Consider the following 15,279-nt stretch of genomic DNA (forward strand, 5'->3'; position numbering starts at 1 on the left):
ATTCGTATTATTTTATTTTTTTATATTATTTTACCCTCTATTTCATCTGTTCTATCCCCTCCTTATTATTCATCTGCCCTGCATGATCCCATCCCTTCCAAATGGCTGGGCGCTTCCGTCCCCAAGCCATCTATCTGGCCTCCACTCCGGATTGCCTGATACCGAGTATATCATCACTTAAACCATCCACCCAGACTGTCTGCTTCATTTTTGATCCAGTCTGTTTAATTGCCCTGCTAAATCCCCCCTCCTCCCACTTTTTATACCCCATTCTCGCTTGGTCCATCTGTTCTCTTCTCCCCGGGTCCCCGCCCTTTTGGGTTTCACCACCGGCCGTGTCACCTGACTTGCCTTCCTCGCGCGCTCTTCTGGGAACCGCTCTGGGCAGCCGGTTTTTGTCTTTTGGAACCATTCTCATTGCGGGGTCCTCGATTTTCCTTTCCCTTTGTTCCCTTTTGTTGTATATCTTCTCAATTGGCATCTTTGATCCGCCTTATTTTTTGCGCCCTCCCCCCCCCTTTTTTTTACCCTTTTCCCCCGGTTCTTTCTCATCAATTTTCCGCCCATGTCGTCCGCCCCCTTCGACGATACTGACTACGCCCAGCGCGAAAGGTCTCGTTCCCCACGTCGTCGCTCTCGCAGTCCTCGACGTAGCCGTCGTTCCTATTCGCCGCGCAGCCGCTCTCGCAGTCGTGACGATTATCGCCGCAGTGAACGTCGTTCTCGCTCTCCTATGAGTGCTGCACCAGGTGGATCCGGAGGACATCCAGGCTCGGCTTACGGTGGACGCAGTGGTTTCGCACCTCCCAGATCGTTTGAGGATCGCGCTGTCGCCAAAGAACATATGATGCAATCAGTGCGCGACTCTTCCCAACAGGACCGTCGGGTCTATGTTGGGAACCTATCCTACGATGTCAAGTGGCATCATCTTAAAGATTTTATGAGACAGGGTGAGCAGGGTCATATCGTGTCGGCGGTTGTGTGAGAGTTGCTTGGAATTTGGAATCAGTGGCTGACTTGGTGGATGGTTGCGTCGTCATTCTTACAGCTGGAGAGGTTATCTTCGCCGATGTCTTACTTCTTCCTAATGGAATGTCGAAGGTGGGCGCCAATGCGTAGTGTGGCTGGTTTTCTTTTTTTGCTTTTGGTTGTTATTTTTGATGGACTGTTGGGTTGACGGGCTGGGCCTGGCTGTCCGGATATTGTAGGGATGCGGGTGAGTACTCTCTGGGTTCTCTTTTTCTCACCTACGGGTCACTAACGGATTCCGAATAGGATTGTGGAATACGCAACGAGGGACCAAGCGCAAAACGCTGTCAACACTCTCAGCAATCAGAACCTGATGGGACGACTCGTCTATGTCCGCGAGGTATTTCTTTGCTCGCCCTGGCTGGAATTTGGATAAAGAAGCTGATCTTGCGTGATCTTTAGGACCGTGAACCAGAGCCACGTTTCACTGGTGGCCCCCCTCGTGGAGATTTCGGGGGTGCTGGTAGAGGCGGTGGTTTTGGAGGCGGCTACGGCGGTCCTCCCCCCGGCGCTGGAGGTAGACAACTCTACGTGTCCAACGTTTGTTCCCCCCCATTCCCCAGTGATGACCGTTCAAGGTAATGCTTAATAAAGCGGAAATATTGACCACCCATTTTATAGCTTCCTTTCAATGTTGGCTGGCAAGACCTGAAGGATCTTTTCCGCCAAGCTGGTAAGTACAGGACGGCTGGAATCGATTTAATCTTCCAAGCACGCATCTAAATCCCCCATTCCCACCACATTATGTTGGAAAGATTTGTTTGGAGATTGACACAGTTTCGCGCACAGCTCAGCAAGGTGCCGTCATTCGTGCAGATGTGCACACCGACCCGACTGGTCGCCCAAAGGGCTCCGGAATTGTCGCTTTTGAGTCCCCCGACGACGCCCGCAATGCCATTCAGCAGTTCAACGGCTACGACTGGCAGGGACGACCCCTCGAGGTCCGCGAGGATCGCTTTGCCGGTCCTGGCGCAGGCTTCGGAGGCCGTGGTGGCTTTGGTGGCGGATTCGGTGGCCGTGGTGGATTCGGTGGTGGTCGCGGTGGTTTCGGAGGCCGTGGCGGCTTTGGCGGTGGCTTTGGAGGTCGTGGTGGATTCGGTGGTGGCTATGGTGGAGCACCACCTAGCTTCGAGGGTGGTGGTGCGGCTTCAGTGCCCCCGAACCCCTTTACTGACTTTGCAACCTCCGGAGGAGAGAAGAGCCCTGTCATTTACGTGCGCAACGTAAGTTTTGTTCGAACGGAGAAAAAACCGGCAATGTGAACTGACATCTACTTAGTTGCCGTGGTCCACCTGCAACGAAGATCTCGTGGACTTGTTCTCCACCATCGGCAAGGTCGACCGTGCTGAGATTCAGTACGAGCCCAATGGCCGCTCTCGTGGAACCGGTGTTGTTCAGTTCGATAGTGGCGAGACCGCTGAAACTGCTATTGGTATGACCTCCTTGCTTCTCTCTGTTTGGACTTCTATCTAACCCTCTACTAGCCAAGTTCACTGGCTACCAGTACGGTGGCCGTCCCCTTGGCATCACCTTTGTCAAGTACATGACCGCTGGACCGGGTCCAGATGATGTTATGGACGGTGCCGAGCCGACTGGAATCACGCAGGACCAGATCATGTAATATAACCGTACACTTTTCACCAGGAGGACCGGTTAGTCCGAAAAGTTTACACGATGTATTACTCTGGAAACGTCAAATTGTTCTTTTCTTGTCTTGTCACGTTCTGCTTTTAGTCTCTGTGTGTGTTTGTTCTCTATCGAAATATCCCCCTTGTTTTGTTTTTCCGGCTTGTCATAACTATCTACTCGGGGAACTTATGGGAGGTGTTCGAGAGTTGATGGATGATCTGGTTTATTTTTGTTTCCCATACAACTGGGCCTGTGTAACAGATATTGATTGATGATACCTGATGGCTGGCTCTGTGGAGGGTTATGATATCGTCTTCGCTCTTGACTTGTCACCTCTAGAGAAATTGTACTGCATGTTTACTTGTATTTATGAACATCCTCACCACTCAAGTCTACGTATAATCTTAGTAAACCAGACAAATTGATCAGATAGATTGCTTCATTTTTTTCATCTTTTATATATAAAGAGTACGTACGAGTACTTCGTACTCCGATCCAAAATCGTAACCAACAAAAAAGAATCCTTAACTTTATAAATTCGTAAACGCCGTGAACACACACAGATTGTTAGTGTGGTGTATGAGTTTGAAAAAATCAACGACCCCTGATATCCGTATATCCCAGTGTTAAAACCCAACCACCCCAGCCAGCCAACCTAACCCATCCCAACCCAACCGGACCTTGAGAAATCTGATCGTGAAAGTGACAAAAGAAAAGAGACAAAGGAAATTAGGCAAATGAAATAACAAAGGAGATGCAAACAAATGAAATCAACAAAAGGAAAACGTGAAAAAAGAGAAATCCAATACAAAACTCCAGTCACTGGGCAAGAAAAGAAGAAAGGAAAAAAAAAAAAAAAAAGGGGGTGATGAAAATAATGTACAAGAAGTGAAAAAAAGCTGGATATGTAGGTAGATATCCAGAAGAGGTGGTAGCAGTAGCCAGAGAAGTGGGGAAAAAAAAAAGGGTGGTAGAAAAGAAGAAAATTGATGGCCGGTGTCATCCATTCCAATGGGTTATTCAGCCAAATCGCTTGACTCATGCGGCCACATTGGTCGGGGGATAATGACCGGGGATTTTCAATTCGAGAGTCGAAACGCTACCCTTTGGCTGTCCGGGCGTAGGACGTCTTAGACCCTCATCGTTCGATGCAAGGCTTCTCGGGGTGGTCATTGATGATGATGCCATGACCGGAGGACCGTCGAAACCGGCAAAGTGTTGTTCTTCTTTCAACGCGTCGGAAGGTTGCTGACGGTAGGAGCCGGCCAGAACAGCGGCAGGCGCGTCTTGCGCTTCGTCGATTGACGTTGGAACGGTGTGGTTTGTGTGATCTGTTCCGTTTGTGGTTGTGGGCGCGGTGGATGCGCTGCCTCGTCGATTTCGTGAAGCTACCACTGAGGAATCGCGGGAACCGTTGTATTTGACACCAGCGAGGAGAATATTAGGATGCGAGGCTGCGCCCCGTTCGGATTGGGAGATTCGTTTTCCATCGTTGGAAGGGTTGTATTGTTGAGCTTGCTGCTGCTGCTGGGCAGACGATCCCATCCAGCCACCGTAATAGCTGTCATATCTCTCAACTTGACCATTCTGAGCACCATCTATGGCCCTGCTCTGACCTGCATCTATATCGTGATCTGAGTGGTTTCCGTCTTTGAAGGGCACGCCATCAGGAAGTGACCCCGACCCCACGGCCCCCAAAAGGTCCTTTTCTCCAGAGCTGTCACCGCTGGATGGGGACAAAGGCGCATCGTCAAGGTGTCGATCAATTTGTACGTCACTTGGGAAACGCCCACCAGGTTGACGAGGTTCGGATGTTGGTCGCTCGTGATTCATGATGGTGGAGCCTGCCGAGTATGGCGTTCGGTCAGCTTCATCCTCATCCATGACTCCGTCACTGCTGGCAGAACCCGTTTGGTAGCTGGTACCGCTCACAGTCCGGACATGTCGTCTAACGAAAGCATTTCGTGCTTCGCCCGTTTTCGATATCAAGCTTTCAATGTCCTCGTACCACGAGGTCATTGTGTCGTGAGACTCGGCGCGGAACACCCACGAGTGTCCTCGATGCATCGTTCCAGTCTGGCGTCCCTTGAGCATGAACTTATGCGATGTCGAGTCTGGTTGCGAGTGTGAACCCAGCTTTTGTTCGGGGAGGTACAATGACATCATTGGCGTTTGCCATGCCACTCGATCGGCGGACTTGAACTCGTGGAGATGAGTCGGCGAGAGAACATACCTGAAGCCGATTAGGTTAATCATTCACGACCCCAACGTAAATATTAAGAGGGACAGGGAAGGAGAAAGACGTACCAGCCGGGGGTGTAGCTCTTGAGATATTTGCTCTTGCGTTCCAACATGCCGGATCTGACTTCAGCTGCAGCAGGATGATCCCTGCCTGGGTAGGTGATATTCTCCACGTTGCGGAGGGGAACTCGCGGGTCAACCAGTTCGTCGGTATTGGCGATGAACGAGTTCCATTCGTGATCTTGCGGCATTGTGATGGGCCCCGCTCGGAGTTTCTCCACCGTATCGTATGCTTGCTCGGCTTCACGTTTGAGGATACTGGCATAGGCGTTGTAGGCTTTTTGGATTTCGCTCACAACAATGGATTCGAGTTCGCGACCGGAGTGCTCCAAGTTCAAAAATGCCTGGAGATTGTTAGTCGGGATAGAGTGATACTGCGCGAGAACAACATACCCTATGCAAATAATTTTCCTCCTCGATTTGCTTTTCGATCTGCTTATCCACACCGAGACGGACGATGAAGGGATCGCCTTTACCTGAAGTTGCGGACGGGTCGGTGTCAATCAGGCCCAAGGCTTCGTGCAGGTTGCGAACGCTCTTGCGAGTGCCTTCCATCTCTTTATCCACAGAGTTTCGAAAATCGCCAGCAAGGTTTTTGATCTCCTTGGTCTTCTTTTGCAGATCATTGCGCAGACCCATGAGCTGGTTGACAACTTCGTTTTCCACCTCGGCAGCCTTGTTGGCTTCCATGTATCCTTGTCGGTGAAAGTCCCGCAAAACCTCGGTCGCATCTGAAATCCCACCGGATTTGAGAAACGTGGGAGGGGCGACCGTGTTGTTGATCACATTGGAGGCGGAGAGGAATAGCTTCGATCGGGTTTCGTAGGATTTTTGGACTTCCTTGAAGAAGAGGATGAGATCCTTCAACGTCCGGCGCCACGCTAATTCAGAGTCAGTTAAGGCCTCAAAACCTCCTTTCGCAAGACCGCAAGTAACATACCCTGAAAGCGATTTGCCAAAACATCGGTCGGACTGCCATCAGTCGGGATGGGAATGTGAAAAGCGCTGTTTGGATCGTCTGCGCCCTCGACTCCATACTTCTCCTTATCGCCCAAGCTGAGACTCCTGACACTTCCAGCGCGAAGACTTCTCCGACTGCCACTGCGGCGCATACTGCCTCGTTTACTGAGCGACGATTTCTTTTTCAGAGTACCCGATCGGGAGGGCGCAGCGGAACGAGACTGAGTCGACATTTGCGAAACGGAGCGTTGCATAGTCGACCCGGACGGACCGTCAAGAACAACGGAGCCACGCTGGCTGGCGGCATCAAAGTCCTCGTGAAATCGACCGTTGTGGGGGTTGGGCATGGGGTCAATGAGGGCCCCGTGTGCCACGTTGTAACCGGAGTTGCTGGCGACAAAGGAGTTCGGCCTAGATCCTGAACGAACATAGGAATCTCTGCTGCCCATAAGGATTGAACCACCGGGATGCGGAATCGGGCCGTATCCGTCCTGTAAAGGCGTTGGTGGCCGCGCGGCCATCGCCATGGTTATAGGGGGGGAAAGAAGAGGTAGAGAAGGAAGAGGAGGGGGGTAAGCGTGGGAAGATAGCGTGTCGGTCAAGTATCCAGGAGAAAGAAAAGAGAAGGCGGAGATCGGAGGGAAGTAGAATGAAAGCAGGGAGGGAGGAGGATAGTAATATAAGATTCAAACAATAATAATAGTAAAATGAACAGAACCACCAAGGCTCGTCAACCCGGAATGGTTACCAGGCGAACGGGGGGTTGGAAGATGCAAGAAAAAAAGGGTCTGGAGCGAACTGTTTGCGGGGAGGAAGAAAATGAGAGGCGCGCGATGGTTTAAGAGAGACGATCCGCTCAGATGGTGGTTATATTGGCGCCCCACCGGGTCTAACAGGGGAACTATCGAGGAGTAGTTGGATAGTAGAAGGAAATAGGAGGGAATAATAATCATAAAAATAATACGGATAGGTTGATGAAGACGAGGGCGAGATAAATCTCCAGATCTGATCTTGGACAGGCCGGAGGAGGGGGTGTTGGCTGCCCACGACGGTTCCGGATGACGTCTACGCCGGACCAACCGCAACAGAAATGCGACGGTATGACGAGGAGAAAAGGAAGCTGAATATTAGGGACGATGAGATTCAAGAGGATTGGAACGGGATCCCCGGAGACACGAAGGTTATGATGATGATTTCTCCCAAAGTTGGGGAGAAGAGAGGAGAAGCAGGTTGGGTCTTACAAACTGACGTACTGGACTAGTTGGGCTCATTACGGCTTCATCTGATATCTACATTGGGATGTCCCCTTTTTCTCTGACGAAAAGAAAAAAAAAAAAAAAAAAAGAATCCCGCTGCCTGTTCAGGAGTGTCAGCCAGCTCTTCAGGGAAAAAAAAAAAAAAAAACAAGAACATCGTGATCGTGGCTGGTCGAATCTCAACGCTGATGTGGCTATGGCCCGCCGGGCCCAGTTAGATAGCAGTTGGTCGCAGTTAGTGCAGGCGAAATTCCTTCTTCATGGCTTCGATGGATTCGATATGAAAATCATGGAACTGTTTTTGCCCCCCTTTTTTGGGCTCCAGTTTAATTAGTACTTTAGTTTGTACGGACTGTCGGAGTGGCGATTTAATTATGGAATTCTGTACCTCGATCTGATTTGCCCTGGCATGATATATGGATCTTCAACCGGTCTTGCAGTAATTTAGGGGAGAGGAAAAAGGAGACAATTCCATCACAGGTAGTCTGTGGATAGTCTCCAGCTTTCCTTTTTCCGATCATCTCTCCTTAATATTAAAATTAAATCACTCCCATTGACTTGTTTGATGCCTTTCGAGCTCTTCGAAGTTCGAACCTCGCAGAAAATCCCAAGAAACTCTCCTGGATCCGCATTTTGACGTCATGCACTGTTCATCATCTGTGACGGTCGATCGGGATATCCGCTGCGTTTACACGGATTTGTCTCCCCCCACTTGACGGGAAGTTTTTTTCTTTCTTCAATTCTCTGATTACAGTGTCTTGCATCGGAATGTTCATTTATGATTCAATGAAGATATGCCGTCCAATGACTACTGGCTGGGAAATTGAACAGGGCCGCGATGGCTGGAAAATAGTGACTGGAGATGGGATCCGAGGATGAACGGCTACCACCGTACCATGGAGGAGGATCACGCAAATCATCACTCATCACCATACATACATAGCACACTACTGCTAATCAGTAGGTAATCATCATAATCCATATCAATTCATTTCTCTAGTCTGATAGATACTAGAGATAGATATTGTGGTTGCATTGACCTCTGTCTAACTGGAATAATCCAATGCCCCTGCATTTGATCAATCGATGTAGACTATCTCACGATGTGTAGTTAGTCGACATCTCCTGTCTTACTTTTTCTACGTACTTTGTACACTTCCTCCGTCCTTGCGTAAATCTTATTTTAGATGGGTTAGATCGTCCACTCCCCTGGTATCACATACATTTTTGATGGAAATCCCCGTAAAGGAGGTTTTAATTCTCCTGATGAACTGCTGCTGGTGCCACGGGTGGTGATTTGATAACCTCTCCTCCTGATTGGTCCGTGGCCGGCTTCTACATCGCACGCGTTTTCTGCCCCCATCGCCTTGGAATACAATAACTGTCGATAGGACCGAGTATATAAAATGCAATTGATCATATTTTAAAAGAGTAATCATACCCCTTATCTTCTAATTATATCTGCGCTTAATTAAGTCGGGCGTGCTCAAGTATCTGTCATCACTGCCCCTCCACGAACCCCTCGGTCAGCCTTCAGACTACTTTTAATAGTAGCTCTTGTACCAGTTCGTAGTAGATACTACTTGATATCTCGACCGACTCGGCGAACTGAACGCCAAGCGTATAATCCTAGCCTCACTGTATCGGTCTACGTTATGGTGTACGGAACACTCAGCAAGCCAATTCGCCAACATGATCAAGGGATAAGTGAAAAGAAAAAGACTTCAACATTTGTGTCAGGCGTGCTAGCGGGCGCATTGGTATGTAGAGATAATTTACACAAAGAGACGGAAAAGTGGCAGACTTGATGAGCAAACTTGGAAATAACTCATTTTCATGATGCAGGAGCCTGCGATGTAGGAACTTCGACGCCGTATGCCTCCTTGATTCTCTCCGCTCGTCTCTCTGCATAGCCAGGGGCAACGATTCCTGGATTATCCCATTAGCATCGCCGTATGACTGGTAACTTGACGGTGATATCGCAAGCAACGTACCTCGTCCCTCGCCCAATTCGGAAAAGGTCTGCTCAGCAGGAGTCCTGTATGCTGTCCTCAACTTCGTACGGCGTTCAAATTCATCCTCAACGGTCTCCTTCTTGTATCCCCACAGCGATCCACCGGTGAATTCAAAGGCACCCATGGCAGTTGCCAGGGCGGCACCGTATCCCAAAACGGCGGGGAATGATCGTGCTATTTGGTTATCAGAAACAAATCTTCAAAATATCAAAATGGACTCAATTCCAAGCCACGAACCTCTCAATCCCAAAAGGGAACCAGAAACGAAACCGCCCAGTGCGACGTTGTACGGATCCTCCTTCTCACGCAGGTTGGCCGATGCGGTCTTCACAAACTCGTAGGTACCACCCATGGCGGCTGGAACAGAAACATTAGCTCCAATTCAATTCCTTGAAACCCAGTTGCACGATGTCCACATACCGAAGAGACCGATTGTGCCGCCGCTCTTAATGAACACACCCAGAGGTCCGACGTTTCTCTTGGTCAGGGTGTTCTGGACGGCCGATGCGCAGAGACCGACTCCACCAGTAAGCATGGCCGTCTTCAATGCTCCCTGCAGCGCATCTTTGGCGTGGTAGGTGTGGTCTTCAGTGTGCGCGGCCATGGTGACTGTTGAGGTAGGGATGGTCTGCTACTTGCAGTGGACGAGTTATGGCCGATGAGGATGTGATTTTGGATGGGTTTCTGCCGACATTTACCGCCTTCCCCGGCTTCATCATGGAGCTCCATCACAGGTGGATAGGTGCAGAGCCAGCCTTTAACACAGATATTACCTTTTTCTTTCAAAGAAATCATATATAACTTGGTTTCTATCTTCTAGAAATTACGGTAAACTATTTTTCTCCTGGGATTTCTACCGCCGTTTATTGTCGTTGTGACCTTCAATAAATTGCCGCCCGCTTGTTCAAGTGTGGTGGCTCCCCGCCGTTCTATCTAGCCTGCCTACTTGCCTTTCCACGCTGCTGGATATATCCATCAGATGGTCTAATTTTTATTAGATACTCTTCTTAGCGACTCATGGGAGCTCGCTATTGGTTTTTTCCTGGATCCTTTGGCCTGATCCTCTGGCAACCGTGAGCTAAGCATAGCGCACACCAATGTCTTCGTTACAGAGGTCTGGTATGTAGCTTCATAGCAGGAGCATACCTACTACAACTCCGAAAGTGTTACCTTTGCTAATATTTCTGTCTACCTACCAGGCAAGACTGCCCCGCGTCTTGTGCAAGATATCCAAGACTACGACCCTGCCTACCCTCCAGGTACAGGCCGCAACCTTCTCTCCGAAGTCCCTCCGGTATACCCTGATCGATACCAGGTACCCCAGAATTTTATTTCTCCGGATTCGTGTCGCCATCGCTATATTACCAAAAAGAACCAGAGCTTGCTGCCCAAACCAGAGCAGTGGAGCACTTCGGGGACCTCCAAAGTATCGGCAGTGTGTTCTAAGTGCCGGTATCATCTGCAAGTTGTCGTAAACCATACCGGAGCAATCGGACAGCAGATTCAAAAATCTCCAGATCACGTTCATCATTTTGTCTACAAATCGGGAAGACAAATAGGCGGTTCATCGGCCGAGGAAGTGACGTCCAAAGGGCAGGTTGCGGAGACGTTCCACTACGGATGCTCGTATCTCACTTGTCCTGCGACGGTGTCGCTACGGGTGGTCTCGCCTGTTCTTTCTCATGATGCGGTGCACCTTTTGACGGATCCCGAGTTATTGAACATCCGCGCAAATGAAGCCATTGCCACGCATCCTGAGCGGCTAGAAGGACTCGCCCCGCCGCTCCCCATAAACGTGCTGCTCAACTTGCGCGCCTATCTCAGTAACGCCCTAAACAACAGCCAGCAGAGCAAGTCGATATCGGCGATCAACAAAAGGTTCATGTCATGTTTTGGCGTTGAAGGAAAGCCTTGTCAAGACCTACTCGAGTTTCTCGGGTTTACTTTCAATGTGCGTCATCAAGTTTTATTGCTCATACGGCTATATATCTAACACTTGCGATCAGGATGAGGGCTTTTGGGACCCCCCTCGACCCAACCCATGGACAGCGATCCCCTATCAAGATCAATCAAAGATCTTTCTCGATGATGTCATACATGAATTGGCAATACTAGTAGATCAGCGGCCATTGTCGGAGAGAAGGCTTCACCAGACAGACGCTCCTGGTAATCCAGCATATAATGACCTCCTTCATGTCCTGGAAGCTTTGGATTGTGAGTATCTGCCAATGATGATCGCCGACTTCGTGCTAATAAAGTTCCAGACCCAAGATCGCTTCGGTCCCATGAATTCCAGATGCCAAACGCACCGTTTGTTTGCCCTTCCCTATAAATTTTAAAAAGCATAATCTTATTGGGAATTCTAGGCACTACGAGGATTTAGGGGTTGTTGAGGACATGTCCTCTCACTTAATCGTCGAAGCTTTCAATCGGCAGGTCTCGGTCGATCCGGGAAGAACCCCCCTATACTTGAACTGTCTCAAGTCAATCGGTGGCCTCAGAGGGGGTGACGATGCAATAATCATAGACCAAGCTGTCCAGGTAGCCTATGCGGAGGGAAAGTACACTGATCAGGATGTTATCGATGCATACAAGTACTTCGGCCTCAACCAAAACGATATCAGTCTTACTGAGGACACCATCGTTGGAAAGTTCTACGCTTTTCTGAGCTCCACCAATTTGGATGTCGAACCTCGCCAGCAGTTATGGAGAATAGGGGACAGTAGGCGCAGTGAGCGCATCAAATCTGCGGCCGAGGATAGTAAGTTCTTCGCTCATTGTTGGTGAAGTCATTCTGCTTGGAACATGTAGTTGACTTATGAAATTAGGGGTAACTACCGTTGAACAGGCCCAGGCGTTTCTTGGTGTTGATGAAAAAACACCGGATGATTTCATTATCACCATGTATACTGCTAAGGTACGCGCGTTCGGTGTCCTCACATTTACACATTTGAAACTGACAAATTTGGATTAGATCGATGATAATCCATCGAGCAAAGACCTTGCGCGGCGTGCCGTTGAACTTATTTCGAATTCTCGGAAATCAGACGGTTTAAAACACTTTCTCAATACCGGCGAGATGGGTGCTGGGGAGATGGACATTGGTGACGCCTACCGTCTTCTTCAAATCCCTGATCGCACCGTAGATGAAGCAGCTATCATGGCAGCATACACAATCTGTGTGGATGAAGCTCCAGGGCAAGCCGATCTATACAATCAGGCCCTTAGCATAATTGCAAAGGAGAAAAACAGTCCGCTACTAAGCAGTTTGGTTACAGGATCTGTTCCAGAATCTGACCGTGAATTATCCGAGTGGCCTGTTGGGCTGCAGAATATCGGTAACACCTGTTATCTCAACAGCTTGCTTCAATTTTATTTTTCAGTGCGCCCATTCCGTGATATGGTCTTGAATTTTGACGACTTCAAGATGGAAATCAACGACGATAGCTTGGAAAAAAAGAAGGTGGGGTCTCGCAAAGTACTGAAAAATGAGGTTGAGAGGTCTCAGAAATGTAGGTACTCTTATATCAGGCAAATCATTTCAATAACTGACACAATTATGTCTTCAGTCCTCAGTGAGCTGCGAAACCTTTTTAGGGATATGATCGCTTCTCCGCGCCCATATGTCATACCTGGACAAGAGCTGGCGCGATTGACTCTGATTAGCCCATCTAATGAAGCAGCCATTCGTCGTCGATCGACGATATCAGCAAACAGACCTTCGGATCTCGGCGAGATAAACGGTATGCCGGTTATGGGACCACTCGGGCCGCCTCAGCCTATCATTACAGGCGAAGAGGCTAGGAACCGGAGTGATAGCACAATGACTGCAGAAACCGAAAGGCCCAAACATTCAACAGCAAGTGATGTGGATAGCGAATCGACACTCGTCTCTGATGGTGCAAAGAATGAGGCATCCGTTCATCACGCCGACGATAAAGAAAACGAGCCTCCACCATCTGACGCTGTCATGACAGATCCAAGCGAGAACGTACCATCTGAAGCTGACAATAACATCTCTCCTTCCAAGCAGCCAGAGCCAATGGGACCATTATTACCACCTAACCAACCTCCACCAGTGCCTCCGAGACCTTCTCCGTCAGTCGATCGACAAAAACAGCTTATCGAGGAGGTGGAGATCGGGGCCCAGCAGGATGTTACGGAAGTTATCAACAATGTTCTTTTCCAGAGCCAATGCGCGATTAAACCCATTGGGCTTGGGTCAGATGGAGAACAGATTGATCAAATTAAAGAGTAAGCGATAATTAAGTTGATGGTGATAATGCAGACTGACATTTTTTGTACAGCTTGTTCTACGGCCGCTCCAAGTCCTACATCTCCGCTGACAAAGGCGTACGGTCCAAGGAAGAGTGGTGGTGTGATATCAAAGTTGATGTGGCCACCGGGTCTCGCGACATCTACACAGCGATCGACGGTGCCTTCGACGTCCAGAAAGTCAATGTTGAAAACTCAGTGGCTGAGCAGTTCGGCTCTATTAGCAAGCTTCCCCCAATTTTGCAGATCCAAGTTCAGCGCGTGCAGTTCGATCCGGTGAAGAAGAGCTCCTTTAAGTCGACCCACCATCTTGAGTTATTGGAAACCATCTATCTTGATAGGTACATGGACACTCAGCAGCCCGAGATTATGAACCGACGACGAAAGTGCTGGGAATGGAAAAACTCGCTGAAAGAGCTCGAAGACCGGCGAGCCGAGTTGCTGCGCAAGAAGGTATGTGTCAGATTGAAGGAGCGACTCCGTTTGTGTGCTAATTCATTTGCTTCCGCAGGAGACCGATGGCCTTGATATGGAAAATGTATTCGGCAGCGCCAAAGACGTACTCGAGGATCTGAACGCTATGAAAGAAGATCCCGAGGCAGCGCAGGATGCTTTTGATATTGACCCACAGCTTATTTCTGAGCTCGACAAGCTTTCGCAGATATCGAAATCAGAATTGGCTTGTAGGTTTCCATCTCCCTGATACAGTTCAGCACACTAACACTTTTCAGTCATCGATAAAAACATCAAAGACACACAGACAATGATCTCTAGTCAATTCGTCGACTACAAGCATCTTCCTTACCGCTTGTATGCCGTTTTTGTCCACCATGGATCGGTTGAGTTTGGTCACTACTACATCTACATTTTTGACTTCAACAAGAATGTTTGGCGCAAGTATAACGATAATGAAGTGACTGAAGTACATGACCTCGATGAGATTTTTGAGAACAAAAATCGCCCGAACCCTCCTACACCATATTTCCTGGTATATGTCAACGCTGGAATGAAGGACCGCCTGGTGAACCCTGTCTGCCGGGAGATCTACGATGCCCCACCGGACCCTCCTCCTCGTCCAAACACGGATCCGGCCACCCCCATGGAAGGAGTCACTGCTGCAACAACTACGCCAACGACAACAACAGCAACGGCAGAGGACGTGGATATGGAACATCCACCCTCGTATGATGAAGCATGGGCCGACAAACATGGCGAACCAGGTACGGGAGACAATCTCAACCCGACCAAGAAGAAGAGCGCCGAGACCGGAGGCAGTGATCTAGCTGCAGGATGGCCATCAAGCAATGAAACTAACTTGCACGACGTGGCATGGTAGGCTCCGCGAAAAGCTCGCCGACGGTGACTTCAACGGCAAATCCACTGAAACGCAAGTCGGCAGATGATGTGACAGATGTCAGTCACGGAAATCCATCTTCTGTATAAGGTCTTCTTCTTTCTTGACCAAAGGTTGGGGTATTAACATCCCTCTCTCCTCCATGTTCTCTACCATTGGATGTGATTGATGATTGCGCACATAACTTTGATGTTCTCTTTTCTTCTCTTCCGCTGTTTATGACTTGTTTTACTCTTCGTTTTTCTTGCATGCTAGCGGGATTGTCATGTTTCTTTTCCTGTACATAACAGAAGATACCATCGTCACCAGTCATGACCGTCATGTATGTATGTCTGCATGTTCATGATCAGTCAGAATTTAGTCAGCCATTGATCCGAGCGGCCCGCGGAACCGGAACCGAACAGCTGCCGTCGGCTGTGGACATCGGCAGCTGCTGGAATGTCGGGTTCACGTACGCTTG

The 15,279-nt window shown here is 49.2% G+C and overlaps 4 protein-coding genes across 4 annotated transcripts; 2 read left to right on the forward strand and 2 right to left on the reverse strand.

Moving 5' to 3' along the window:
- Positions 1–733: 733 nt before the first annotated feature.
- Positions 734–2,650, forward strand: ASPWEDRAFT_101662 (RNP domain protein; the record flags this gene model as incomplete). The annotated part of the gene is made up of 8 exons (XM_040827404.1): positions 734–950; positions 1,049–1,115; positions 1,276–1,369; positions 1,432–1,569; positions 1,651–1,702; positions 1,819–2,252; positions 2,308–2,461; positions 2,514–2,650. The coding sequence occupies 8 exons, from the start codon at positions 734–736 to the stop codon at positions 2,648–2,650; spliced, it is 1,293 nt and encodes a 430-aa protein (XP_040694036.1).
- Positions 2,651–3,696: 1,046 nt separating this feature from the next.
- On the reverse strand, positions 3,697–6,446 carry ASPWEDRAFT_166435 (SLM1 family PH domain-containing protein; the record flags this gene model as incomplete). Its single annotated transcript, XM_040829992.1, has 4 exons — positions 3,697–4,891; positions 4,966–5,303; positions 5,353–5,840; positions 5,900–6,446. The coding sequence occupies 4 exons, from the start codon at positions 6,444–6,446 to the stop codon at positions 3,697–3,699; spliced, it is 2,568 nt and encodes an 855-aa protein (XP_040694037.1).
- A 2,147-nt stretch (positions 6,447–8,593) lies between these two features.
- ASPWEDRAFT_63792 (uncharacterized protein) lies at positions 8,594–9,794 on the reverse strand (the record flags this gene model as incomplete). The annotated part of the gene is made up of 4 exons (XM_040838709.1): positions 8,594–9,104; positions 9,170–9,364; positions 9,428–9,547; positions 9,611–9,794. 4 exons carry the CDS (start codon positions 9,792–9,794, stop codon positions 9,010–9,012), a joined length of 594 nt encoding a protein of 197 aa, XP_040694038.1. The 3' UTR covers positions 8,594–9,009.
- Positions 9,795–9,951: 157 nt separating this feature from the next.
- ASPWEDRAFT_63797 (ubiquitin-specific protease UBP2) lies at positions 9,952–14,887 on the forward strand. The gene is made up of 11 exons (XM_040838710.1): positions 9,952–10,309; positions 10,390–11,141; positions 11,197–11,404; positions 11,455–11,500; positions 11,557–11,951; positions 12,019–12,107; positions 12,165–12,702; positions 12,760–13,444; positions 13,498–13,918; positions 13,977–14,148; positions 14,197–14,887. The coding sequence occupies exons 1-11, from the start codon at positions 10,288–10,290 to the stop codon at positions 14,799–14,801; spliced, it is 3,933 nt and encodes a 1,310-aa protein (XP_040694039.1). The 5' UTR covers positions 9,952–10,287; the 3' UTR covers positions 14,802–14,887.
- Positions 14,888–15,279: the final 392 nt, after the last annotated feature.

This window comes from Aspergillus wentii, assembly GCF_001890725.1.
Source record: "Aspergillus wentii DTO 134E9 unplaced genomic scaffold ASPWEscaffold_1, whole genome shotgun sequence".
Classification (NCBI taxonomy): Eukaryota; Fungi; Ascomycota; class Eurotiomycetes; order Eurotiales; family Aspergillaceae; genus Aspergillus; species Aspergillus wentii.

Bases quoted from the DNA above. Each gene is read 5' to 3' on its own strand.
- ASPWEDRAFT_63797 (XM_040838710.1), top strand. From the start codon at position 10,288: ATGTCTTCGTTACAGAGGTCTG. The intron at 10,310-10,389 runs GTATGTAGCTTC...TCTACCTACCAG, and splicing joins GTCTTCGTTACAGAGGTCTG to GCAAGACTGCCCCGCGTCTT. The intron at 11,952-12,018 runs GTAAGTTCTTCG...TTATGAAATTAG, and splicing joins CAAATCTGCGGCCGAGGATA to GGGTAACTACCGTTGAACAG.